Source organism: Peromyscus leucopus, chromosome 19 (genome assembly GCF_004664715.2).
Source record: "Peromyscus leucopus breed LL Stock chromosome 19, UCI_PerLeu_2.1, whole genome shotgun sequence".
Lineage (NCBI taxonomy): Eukaryota > Metazoa > Chordata > Mammalia > Rodentia > Cricetidae > Peromyscus > Peromyscus leucopus.
Genome location: NC_051079.1, coordinates 57,247,442 through 57,260,747, shown reverse-complemented (window position 1 = coordinate 57,260,747; position 13,306 = coordinate 57,247,442). Strand labels below are relative to the sequence as shown.

The window sequence follows — 13,306 nt, the reverse complement described above, 5'->3', positions numbered from 1 at the left end:
AAAAAGATGAGAAAGATGAGCTAGGATGATAGCTCATTATTACTGTGCAAGCATACGGGCCTGAGTTCAGTACCCAGCACCCACATAAAAGGTTATGTGCGGTGGCAAGCTTGTAATCCAGCACTGGCACAGCGATAGGCAGATCCGTGGGCCTCACTGGCTAGCCAACCCTAGTCTAATTGACAAGCCCTAGGTCCCAGTGAGAGGCCTGGTCTCAGGAAACAAGATAAATAGCCCCTGAGGAATGATGCTCCACGCTAACAACTTTTAACTTACATACACATATAACGCGTGCACGCACGCGCGCACACACACACACACACTTGTACCCACACATATCCACCCCACAAAAGAATGAAACTAGGTTGGCCAGACACGTCTGATAACTGACAGCACAAATGGAAATGCTGTAATATACCCCTAGTTAGAAAAACACTCGACAACTTAATTACAGGAGATGGATTTTGATACAGTCCCACATCCTAGCAATTCTTTGGAGGGTGCTTAAGCATCGAGCTCCTGACCTCGCACTTGCTGCTCCAGGCTGAGGATGACAGCCACGGCCTGGTGGAGAATCAGGAGCTTGGTCTGTGGCTTGTCGCTCTTCAGGTGGAGCTGCACCATGCGGCCCAGCTCCTTGAAAGCCTCGTTGATATCACGGACCCTCAGGCGCTCTCGGGCATTGTTAGCCATCCTCCGTTCCTTTTCACGCTCTGCCTTCTGCTCTGGGGTCAGGTCCTCATCATCGTTATTGCTGTAGGGCGAGAGGGATGGGACCTTTAATGATGGTGTGGGGGAAAGACGGTATCTGCATCATATTTTCTTTGAGACTCGTCAGGTCCATCCTTGGCGGAAACGTATCCATTTGACCTTCATCTGACCTTGGGGTTGGTTTAGGAAATGCACACACAAAACTTTTGGTTCCTCCCAGGGATTTTACCCAAATCCAACAGAGGAGGATGATCTGGGCTCCAGCAGGGTCATAGGGTGTCCATCCTGTTGTTATTATTGTAGGGGACCCAGAAGGGGAATGAAGATTTCATGCACTATGAAATATGCACTACTCAGACTTAATGCAAACAGCGACCCAGGCTTAGCTTATACTTATAAAACACAAACGATTACTTACACAATCTTTAGAAAATTTTCATACCGTGATATGTGAAACGGACGGAAGATAAATGAGAGACAGATTTTTTTTTTGATCATAGTAAATACAAGCCATGTTAACAGGAGTATGAAATAGAAACAGCAGACAGCAGACAGTGTCCACCTCCAAAGACCGTCCAAACCATTGACAGTCTGAATCTTGAGTCTTCTTTCCTCTAGACATTAAATGAAAAGTTGGGAGGGGCGGGGAGAGGCATGACTTCTGTGGTCTTTCATATTATGGATGCTTATGATCTCCAAAGTAAGTTGAGCTGAACTGACATCAGCTATGTGATACAATACAAAACCCATGCAGCTCCTCTGTATAACTGGCCAAGAGCTCTGTGAGTCACAAAGGAGGCCCAAAAAGATTCTCTGTTAGAACTAAAATATTCTGTGACTCATCACAAAAGAATGGGTTCAGTATGCATAAGGTCGGGTTCTGACCATCTCTGGCGGTCATAGTGACCCTTCTGAGACTTTGTTATTGAAGGTGAATAGGCGGATGAGCCATCTTGAAAATGTGTCTCTTAAAGATGGACACAGGGACCCAGGATTGCAAACATTTTGAGGGCTATAATAAAGAAAAGAGAGTTGGGGGAGATGTTTTGTCTCAAAAAGACTCATCAAAACAAAAAACTCCAGATGAGATACCATGAGCAAAAATCTTTTCTGGATTCTGTATTTGAGAAGCATTAAGGGGGGAAAAAGGAAATACTACACACACACACACACACACACACACACACACACACACACACACACACAGAGAGAGAGAGAGAGAGAGAGAGAGAGAGAGAGAGAGAGAGAGAGAGAGAGAGAGAGAGAGAGAGACTGAGACTGACTTTCAGTCCAAGCTACTGGATACAGAACCTTGAACAGAAGCTTAAAATCCCCTAAGCCCATATTGTTCAGAGTCAAGATAGTCAGAACTGAAGATGTGGAAGATTAGCTCTTCACTGTGCATGAAATGGATGCTGACTTCAAATGGGTGTAGCCCTCCCATGTGGTCTGTCCCTGAGCTCCTGGAGTCCCACTTAGTATGCCCTTGCACATGCCTGTATCTCAAAGTGCTCTCCTTGTTTCTTTCTAGTCTCAGCATGTGGTTTTCTAGGTTTCCCAACACAGGGAAGTAGAAATTGGGATACTGTGGGATACTGAAAGGAAGCAAAGAGCAGGAGAGTATGAAAATGTTCAAAGTGGACTTGACAGGAAATGCCATTATGAAGCCCATCACTGTGTACAATGAACGTATGCTAATAAAAAGGATAGAAGAAAGTCCTCAGGTGGTGTCCACAGTACAAACAGGGCCTGGTACCCTGGGGGTGTCCTAACCGGGACAGGCACTCTTGACCTCTGTGAAGTACTTGAGGGATGTAAGGATGCTCACACAGAAGAGTGCCTGCTGGGACAAGGGGGTGAGAAGTGCTCCAAAGCTGGACTTTGTGACGCCCCAGCCAGCGCATCGCCCACTGAAGGCTAGTGCAAGCCCTCCCTCCCTCTCTCTCTCTCTTTTTGCTTCCACATTTTCCTCCCGGCTTCTCCTTTTCCCTCTCGCAGAATTTCTGCTGGTGGTAAGGGAAGGCAGCCTGCGATTATATTGTTCCTGCATACCATTATGCAAAAAGGAATAGCGGAGTCTCTGGTAGGCTTATTCTGAAGCAAAAGACTGGCGATATTTTTAGACAGTGACCATGTGTCAAACCTTACATAGGGGGAACCGGGAAATGGGAAGCTGTCCTTTAAAAGTTTTCAGGTAAATGACTAATTAGAAGTTGTTAGTCACATAAATAAATCGCTCATGGACATAAACTCGATTTGAAGAGCACTACCTCAGAGCAGACTCTGCAAGGCATACATTAGAAATGGCACAAGGACGACTGTTAACAAGAAGACACTTAGAGGCAAGTGAAATGGTGTTCTGAAACTTCCAAGAACCCATGAATATGTATACGCTATGGCCACCAAATTACCAAGAACTGACGTGGCTAACAGAGAAAGCTGTTCAGGATGTGAAATTCCCACCCAAGGGTTTCTTGCCAATGTGGCCACAAATCAGGAAACTGCAATGATGAGAGACAGCCAAGATAGAAGAAGCCCTGAGCATCTTAGGAGCAGGACATAGAATGTAACATGTCACGATAGTTGTAAAGAGAGGAAAAGGCAGTGTGGACTTGACTTGTGAAAGACGCCAGCTGTGGCCCCGAGAACCACAACCTTCAAAGGAAGCTGATGTCTTGGCACAACTGGGGAATCTGCAAAGAAAATTAACCCAAAGCAATGGAGGCAATGTATGTGGGTCCCGAGGAACCCCAAGCCGTCTCATCACCAGACGCAAGTTTAAAGAGGCACATTGAATTCAAAGACACCAGGTATTTAAGAACATCAACTTGAAGCTATTTCCCTGCAGTTGTGTTTTTAGTATCAGAGAAGGAGAAAAAACACATTAGAATTTATTTTATATGCAGCAACCTGTTTAGGATAAAACTAGGAAATCAGAATTTTCTCACTTTAAAGATAAGAAAAACACTTACAGTTGTATATACAATCAATTGACTCTTTAACGTGGCTAAAAATCTCCTTTTTAGAAATAATTTGGGCAAAAACACTTCTGACCAAATTTGAAGAATACAGTTTTAACAAGAAACTGTTTTCACTTGAATCAGGTACAAATAATTTTATGGTGTGCAATTAGCATTAGGTCCAAATTTGTAGATTCAAAGGCACTTAGGTTTCACTAGAACACAGGTATCTTAACTGATACCAGAAATACTTCTAGGACAGGCCTTCCATTTGCTTTTCATCTGAGGCTTTACCTGCCAGGAAAAAACTGAGAAGTTTCTTCCTGTTCTGTTCACTTCATCAAAGTCCAATAAAGGAATTAAATGAAGCGACAGTATTATATACTGTTACCTAGATCTTGACCTAGTAATTGATTTGATATCCTTCTTGTCGTCATCTAATTTCTTGTCCTCAGATGATTTTGTGTCTTGCAGGTTCTCATCTCCCTCGTCATCGGATTTGATCTCGGAGCTGCCAGAAGACACACTCTGGCCCTGGAGACCTGGTGGCATTCCTATAGAAAAACGAAACAATAAAAAAAAAAAAGAAAGAAAAAAAGAAACAGAGATCAGCTGATGTCCAGAATTCTATGCATAAGTGCATTCACCCCAGAAACACGGAGCCTCCAGCCTGACAACCCATCCTGCTGATCACTCTCCTGAGCTGTCTGGTGAAGTTTCAGAAACGCACCTGTGGAAACAAGTTCTCCTTGCATCGGCTCTGAGGTTAAATTCTATTTTGCAATCTTTTGGAGTAGATGGTAATTTCACTGTCTACAAAACATCAACTTAATTGCAATGAAAATCATAATCATGAAAATCATACACCTCAATGTTCTGATTAAGAACCCGAGTAAATATCAGCTATTATATTGAGTTTCTTCCATATGCAATGATTTAATAGAAAAATGTCCTTAAAATATAATTCCCAGGGAGTACTCTAAATATGTGCAGTCAAGGCTTCAATAGATACCCTAATGATATTCTGAAATTAAGCTTCTCTTATGTTGGAGGAGTAATCAGCATTTTAAAAGGGTACCTATGGAAGGGGGGGTGCATTGCTCAGAGGAGAAATCTGGAGTTTTAACTTATCTCCACTGCTCATGTTCATACAACATTTGAAAGATTACTTATTTGTTTGTATGTGTCTCTGTGAAAGTATACTCACATGTATGTGCCTGTGGACACACCTGTTCTCACAAGGAGGCCAGAAGAGGGCATCTGGTGTCCTTCTCTATCACTTTCTGCCTATTGCTTTGAGGCAGGGTCTCTCCCTAAAACCTAGAACTCACGTTTTCTTGATTAGTCTGGAAGCCAGCAAGCTCCAGTGGTCCTCCTGTGTCCTCTCCGCTGCAGAGTTAGGGTTATAGGTGTGTACAGAATTGCTCAGGTTGTTATGAGGGTGCTGACATTTAAACTCAGGTTCTTATTGTTGCTCATCAAGCACTCTTAACCACTCCCTGGCCTTCATACTTCATTTAAAACATGACCTTAATGAAATCTATTTTTCAGGTTGATGTACACCTGTCACAAAGATCCTTCCATTTTATAATCTGTGTACTCTAAAAACTAGTGACTCAGAATTAAGTTTCATTGACCAGGAGCATCCTTACCATCTGCATTGGACCCTGCATTGCTCAGGGTTCCCACTGCTACCGTACCCAGATCTGCATTTTAACTGGACTCTCGGGCTACAGTTTGAAAACCATATAACAAAGAGTAAAAGAAAAGCCATGGGGTCACTATTGCTTGTCTAAAAATGAACTACATACCTGTATCTATAAAAAGTATTCAATATTTGTATTGGTTACCAACTGAAAGTCTGGTTATAGGAATTCCCAAGGTAGCATTATCTTGTTTATTTCAAACATGGAGAGAATGAGAAGACACCATAAGTGAACATTGTTCATCTGGCCCACAGGAAGTTGGACCCAGGTTTAGTCTTTGTAGAAAAAATTCCTTGGGGACACAAAAAGTCCTCGTAATGGGGAGGGGACACACACACACACACACACACACACACACACACACACACACACACACGTTACAGGGCTTGATCACTCCAGAGCAACATCCAACCCAGTCCACTGTTTCACCTTTTCTCATTTTTATTGTGCGTATATTTCCTTCCATCTTAAACAACAACAACAACAATTTCCTTCCCATCCATTTGGAAACATCATTTTCAGGCCACAACTAACCATATTAGAGGAACTGAATGAGTCAAATGTGGAAATAGCTAAAATAAAATTTCCTCTCATCAGCCTGTTGTCTCATTCCCTACTGAAATGGGACTAGGCTATCAGAGGATGTCTGAGGAAAAGAGTTACGGAAGAAACACAATTAGCCGGCCAAATTCTAGCTACTTTCCCCTTATTTACCACGTTTGTGCCGAATTTGGTCCTTGGTTTTCTGCCAGGGCCTCCAAGATGCGGCCAAGGACACTTGACATCAATGTGAAGCCTATTGTTTCGCAAAGGTCAGCATGCCTTCTGAGGTGACTTACCTCTGTAAGGGTCTTGGGGTGGGTTCAAGTCAGGGGAAGTGGCAGACTGGACAGGAAGCTGTGGAACCGGAACCTGGTTTGGCAGGAGAGAATGGCTGCCTCGAAGAGCCACGCCATCTTCACGGTGGGCCCCAACCTGAAACAATAAAAGCAACTAGAGTGCTGAGCATGGCCTGCCTGGAGGGACTCTTTTTCCAGGGGTAGCTGGGACCCACTGCAGCAAGGGTGGCCTGTGACAAGCCATCCTCTCAATGCATTTCACTAGAGGGCGCTGAAGGACTGTTCATGTACCTACAGTTCTGTGTTTTAAAAAAAAAAAAAAATCCAACACTTAACACTCAGTAAGATGCCATGCCTTACATCCAGTGACAAATATGGCAGAGTAGCTCAGGCAGGTAAAACGTCAAATTGTCTCCCAGGGTGCTGCAGTGGAGCGCACTGATTCGTACCCATCTGTCTTCTATCATGTCCGCCAACAGATCTGACAATTATCTTAATGCCCATATGCTTAATTGTGGGCTTCTCAATTCCCCCATTGCTATCGGAAATCCTACAGGAATTTCAATTTGGCATTCGACTTTCATTTCAGGGGATAAGATTCTCAGGCCTGCCATTTCTTTCCCCCCACAATGCCAGCTAAGTCTCTGACAGCGGAAGCTCAGGCAGTATGGGACGCAGCCCCTGCTCGGTACAAATATAATAAAATGTCACCTGGCTCCCCAAATCTGGCGGCCCATTCCAAATTAATGTTCACTGCGTTTCATCAGCTGCTGAGTCCCCAATCCAAAGGGGAACCGTTTCTGCCAATGCCACCACACCGGAAAATGTACCAATAAAGGTTTTATTAAACACACCAGTAATGCCATCATTGCTATGTGAGGATGTTTGGACATTTTTCCAGCTCCCCCCACCCCCCCATCTCCACTACTTGGATCCTAAAAATGACACCATACTGTAAATACTCTTTATGCTTCCAAGAAAAAAAATTATAGAGTTCAGTGTGGTTATTTGATTTAAAAAGAATACCACTGAGTTTTATGAAGTCGGACTGCCTTCGCTAGGGCTCAGAGGCTGGCAGTGTGGTTGCTGACTCTGTAGCACTTGCCTTGGGGGAAAACCATTAAGCATTTGTAAAGCAAGGGAACAGGAAGCACTCACATTTGCCTCTGCATTTCCAAGTGGCTACTTAGTTAGCCCACTATCCAGTGAGTATTTACGCCAGACAGTGGGTCTAACTCTACAAAGCATTTGTCCATGAATTTATACTGATGTGAATCAACATTTACTTTCCTAATATAAATAGAAAAAACACAAAGCAAAAACTTCAGTCTTTTACCACCATGTTTTAAATAATTATTTCCAAAGATGTGAAACAAAACTACCGTATCACTACTCAGAGCAGCCAAGGATTTTGTATCACCTTCACACACACACAGACCCTGCCAAACTATCCACATACTGCACACAGACAGATAGACAGACACACAGACAGACACACACACATACATACACACAGATACAAACACACAGACACACAGATAGACACACACACAGACAGACACACACACATACATACACACAGATACAAACACACAGACAGACAGACAGACACACACAGATAGACACACACACAGACACACATACACACAGACAGACACACACACAGACAGACACACAGACATACACACAGATACAGACACACACACACACACACACACACACACACACACACACACACACACTCCAAAGCAATACAAAAGGAAACCGTTCGGGACAGGGAAGGAAGACCACATACATTCCTGTTAGTGTTTAGATTCACAGCACAGCTGGAGCAGTAAAGAACGCCGAAGCCCTTAGTGTAAATGAGCATTTCTGCTGCAGCATGGGGCAGTTTAGTTCTGGGCACTAGGTGCCTGTATTCCTGTATTCAACAGGAACTTTCTGAGTGGTAGTCACTGAGTTTCCAGAAGGCTTCTTCAGATGTGCTATAAGACCCTGCGCACCTTTCGAAGCAGCCCATTCTGTTTTGAACACAGATTGGCATGGCAGTAGACGCCCAGTGTCAGTACTAGACTTCCACAGAAGGTAAGTTCTCTCTCTCGAGCCTAACCAGGCAGATGCATACCCAGCCTTTCTCTGAACTCAGATCTTCCCCTGCAGACAGGCCGTGGCCACCGAGTCCTTCAAACACGTCTCACCTACACTGTATGCATTTTATTTTCCTTTGGAACAAAAATAGCAGTCACTTTCCCAGCAGGTTTTGATATGTCATTTTTTACTTTGGAAACCCCAATGCATTAGATATTTTGAATTTCCATAATGGGTGATTCTACGATGGAATGCCCAAAAGCGATTGCAGATTTGACCTCAGTGTAGATGAAGGCCCCTTTTCCTCCACGACCATTCTACAGATGTGCACAAGCCTTCTCTAAAGGGCACCTGTGATAGAACTGAAGATGTTTTGTGTGGTTTTCATTTAAGACAGTCACTAAATGAGTATTTTCCCTTCTAGTTCCCACGAGAGGGAAAAAAGACTTACAATCGTTTACCTTGCTATAGTCTTCATCTCAGCGGGGTGTGAAAGTCGGGGTTAGCGAGTTAGAAGAGGAAGGCAGAGTCCCAGGGTCTCTGCTTTCTCTGTGAGATGGGAGTAGATGTCGTAGGTTGCTCAAGTGCAAAAATGATACAAGTGACACTTCAGGTCACAGAGAATAAACCCCGGGCTTATCGTAAACAATTCTAATATTATATGGAAATAGTGCATAACACACTAGCTGTGCCCAGCACTAAGCGCTTTAACCAAACACACTTGCATATTACACAAGACTGATGGCCGACCAAGCTCAAGGACCCCCAAGCCTCAAGCTAACTCTACTGACGGTTACTTTTGTATTCATTATCTCTATTTTGTTCAGATCCTTTTGGGTTAACTCCCTTTCCTGTACCACGGTGGGGACCTACCAGAGGTTATAGCTGAGAATAAAGTTGTCTCAAGCACATTTCTTTTTGGATTTTAGGGATGGCTGTCACCTTCCTTTTGTCTTTTATAGATAATTCCAAATGTCAGTTATTTCCCATATGAGAAGCTGGGGTCAGCGGTGCCTTTGATGGGTCGCTGTTTTCTTTGTAACTATGTGTATTTTGGGTTACAGGAATAATCCAGCTCCATGTGGTAACGAGCTGGAGTCTGTAGCTGTGGGATAATATTCCAATTTGAAGAATTAACCTGGATTGTCTTCTTGACCACAGACACCATGTCTCAACTCTATTTACTTTTCTTTTTAAAAACATCATCTCTAGTCACATACAAACAAGGCAGGTTGGTGGTGAAGGCTAGTGCAAACCCGTTACAATTGCAGCTATTAAAGCAGAGAAGCTGACACACACACACACACACACACACACACACACACACACACACACCACACACACACGAGAGAGAGAGAGAGAGAGAGAGAGAGAGAGAGAGAAAGAGAGAGATCACTTTTCACATATGTATATATAAGTAGGAAAAAGATTCTTTAACCAATGAACTGATTATTAGTATGATATATTTTGTATATTTTTAGAAAACTCTTATTTACTAAATCCCTGTTTTGATAAGCTCCCACCTAGATTCAACAGAGTTAAAAGCAATTTGTGAGAATAGTCCATTTTACTACTACTGAATGAACTCTTTTCTCTCTAACCATTGTAATGTAGTTTGAGGTACTTATATTAAAAGAGAAGTTTTGACATTAATTTATTTAATTACTGTTGACTGATCAGACACTATTTACCCAGTTCACACCTGTCAGTTTACAAGGTGCTATGGACAGAGAGATAAACAACTCAGAGGGGCTCCCGCCCTCAGGAGCTTACAACAATCCCTGCCAAACTTATGTAATGACCGATTTACTGGAGAGTGTTGACAGAATGGAACAGAAACTCATTTGAGCTCCAATAAAATGAAACTCATCATAAAGGATTCTGTCAGCTGGGTTTGGGGCCCCGAGAAGCCTGAGAAACTAAAGCTGCCTCTTGTCTCTTCTGGGACACTGTCCCACTTCCGCCTCTCTAGAGAACCTTGGCTTTCCCCTGGTTCTGGCCCTCCTGTCCATAGGTCATACTCTTCCTCAGCGTCCTTGGAAACAGTCTTCTTGGCTCTGTACCTGCTGTGAGCATTTCCCAGGTCTGAGACTCAAGGCTCTCTGAAGGACCAGTTCCCCATTTTGAAGACAGCATGGGTCAGATTCTGAGTAGACTACTCTGGGCTCAGCTAGTTCAAGGGACATGAAGGGGAAACAAGGCTGCCTTGGCCTTGCTCCTTCTGCAGACCCGATAAATCATGGATGGTTTCTGCAGAGTAAGATCGAAGTCACTTCGGAAGTGACTTCGAAGTCAGAATATACACAAATTCTGGCACAGCCATTAAAATTCTCTTGCCTTAGTTTATCATGGGGGATACTGAAACACATTTAGACAGGTATTAACTTTCTGAATCATACAAATACCATGTAATTTAAATAATCATGCCTTCTGAAGAACATCAGACACCTTAAATTCATAGAACATAAATTCAAGGGACTAGCACAGCGGTTCTCAGTCTGTGGATCATGATCACTGCGGGGAGTCAAATGACCCTTTCACAGGGGTCACAGATCAGATATCCTGCCTATCAGGACATTACAATTCATAATACTAGCAACATTACAGTTATGAAGTAGCAACAAAATAATTTTATGGTTGGGGGTCACCACAGCATGAAGAACTATTAAGGTTGCAGCTTCAGGAAGGTTGAGAACCACTGGATTAGAGGGACATAGAAATCAGGTCAAACAATTCAGGGGAGAAATCTAAGGGTAAGAACGGCTGAGTGACTTACCCAACAACTAGTTGCAGAACTAGAAAAGATCTAAACTAACTCAGAAAGATCATGATATTGAGCAATTTCACTAAGCATATGAATTACACCCAGGAGAGGGACGTGAGTTAAGGGGCACATGGGCTTGCCTCCTGGAGCTTTTGTTAAAAAAAACTGTGTGTACATATACATATAAGCATAATATATTCACAGGTACATATATGTATATACAAATACTACATGCATGTAAATACCTGTACATGCACAGATCCAAAGCATTTTATTTTTCTTTATTACAGGGGAAAAAAATAAGAGCTGACCATCTCAGGCCATAGCCAAACTGTCTAACTAAATTATAGAATTTAATATTTGCCATGACTCTTCCAATATAAACAGATTTAAAAGACAAGCAGTTTCAAATTAGGTGGCCACTGGCCAGGCGGATTTTACTCAGGGACGCGAGGTGCATCTCGGTAAACACCCTTGTCCTTATCCTCAAGCGAACAACAAACACCACAAACAAAAAAGACATTCAGTGTTTTTGCTCTCTTTGTTTCCAGGGAGTATTGTGAAAGTAATTATTCTGTTGTATTTAAGAGGTCTATTTCATGGATGGGAAAATGTATTAAATTTCATTTGGCAGTTATTCAATTCTAGTTAATGTTATCGCCAGAGATAACTGCTTCCAAACAGGCTTTCAGACAGTAGCCCCCTCCCACTCTACCATAATCCTGCTAAAAGAGCAGGATGGGGACTTTTGGCAAACGTCAACCGTCCATGTCTAGACCTACGTAACAATGGCACAAAACCAGATATGTTAAAGGAACATTTTGGTTTATTGAAAACCGATGTTTGTTATTGATGACTTCCGGTTTTTAGAAAGTACGAAAGGAACAAGAAAAGTGGGTCAAAAAGATGTCTGATTTCTTTTTTTGACTCTTCTCTCATGTTTCTCGAAACACACACACACACACACACACACAAATTGGGGTGGTTCCCTGCCATTATGACATACTGACATGGCAAACATTTTTGGTGTTCAATAGTAATCTCCCCATGAAATGTCATTTATATGAGTTAAGGATACTCAATTTCAGCTTCATCACCTTGCTAGGTCTCTGTCATATTAGAGGAAAACAAACTTATCTTCTCCTATGTGCAACATCCCATTTACGCCAAAAGTGCATCCTTTAAAGAGGTAGAAATTGGATGGAAAAATTTTAGCAGTTCATAGATGGAGCTGAAAGCTCATAAAAGGCCAGCAGAGGATTAATACTGTGAGGAATATACCAAAGACCCGGGGTCTTGTAGAAAACAAGACGGAACTCTAAAAGCCAATCATTGTAGGAGAAATTTCTAACATCCAAGATATTCTTTAACCACAAATATAATTTCCTATTTGCTCAGTTTTTAAAAATCAGACTTTTTTTTTTTTAAAATAATAACCACATAATTAAAAATTTCTCACTGAAAGCAGGTTAGGGTCCAGTTCCTCTGTTTGACTTGACTCTTTAATGTTATTGGGAGATGATTTCATAACTCTCATGAGAATATCTAATTGTTTTTTTTTTCCCAGAAATCTCACGGCTTTAATTACAGTTTGTCTGAAATTTAGTGTGATTCATTTTTGTGTAATTCTTAGAGATTTATTTAATGCTTATTCTCCAGAATAATTTTCAAGGTGATTTAAAAATTTTAAGATTGATTTAATTTATGTGTGCGAGTGCTTTGTCAGCATTCACATATATGGACCACATGCATGTAGTGCCTACAAAGTCCAAAAGAAGATTCCGGTCCCCAAGGATTGGAGTTACAAATGATTGTGAGCCACTGTGTACGTGCTGGGAATCAAACCACTGAGCCAACTGTCCAGCCCCTTCAAAATGATTTTCACAGAATCTAACCAATTGTGGCTTTAGTAGTGCATATCTGTTATGTGACCAACTACACCAAGCTCCTGGACCAGCCATCAAAATGGTGATAATGAATGACTCTGTGATATGTTTCCAAAGATGTAAACTGAGGAAAGCTGAATTCAGTTCCTTTTTCTTTTTTAAGTCCTATGTGGTGGAACGTTTCATTTCTTCTTCTGTATTCTCACTCTCCTCTGCTTCCAACTCTCTTTACCTCATTTCCTCCGATGGGGGTGACATCTGGACGCTATGTTCCAAGTCAGGACTGTAGGGGATCTAGGGGAGCCCAGTCCACCCCTGTTCCAGGCAGCAGGCTACTAAATCTGCTGTATGG

The 13,306-nt window shown here is 42.3% G+C and overlaps 1 protein-coding gene across 28 annotated transcripts in view; it reads right to left on the bottom strand.

Moving 5' to 3' along the window:
* Tcf4 (transcription factor 4) overlaps positions 1–13,306 on the bottom strand; it is a 345,993-nt gene that overhangs the window by 2,802 nt on the left and 329,885 nt on the right. For 22 of the 28 annotated variants that reach the window (XM_028864673.2, XM_028864682.2, XM_028864699.2 and 19 more), the window contains 3 exons: positions 6,217–6,352; positions 4,063–4,225; positions 525–754 (listed from right to left, as the gene is read on the bottom strand). In XM_028864673.2, the coding sequence (XP_028720506.1) occupies positions 525–754; positions 4,063–4,225; positions 6,217–6,352 (529 nt within the window). The remainder of the gene's footprint in view (positions 1–524; positions 755–4,062; positions 4,226–6,216; positions 6,353–13,306) is intronic. The other 6 variants (XM_028864675.2, XM_037197190.1, XM_037197191.1 and 3 more) reach the window with 1 other exon arrangement.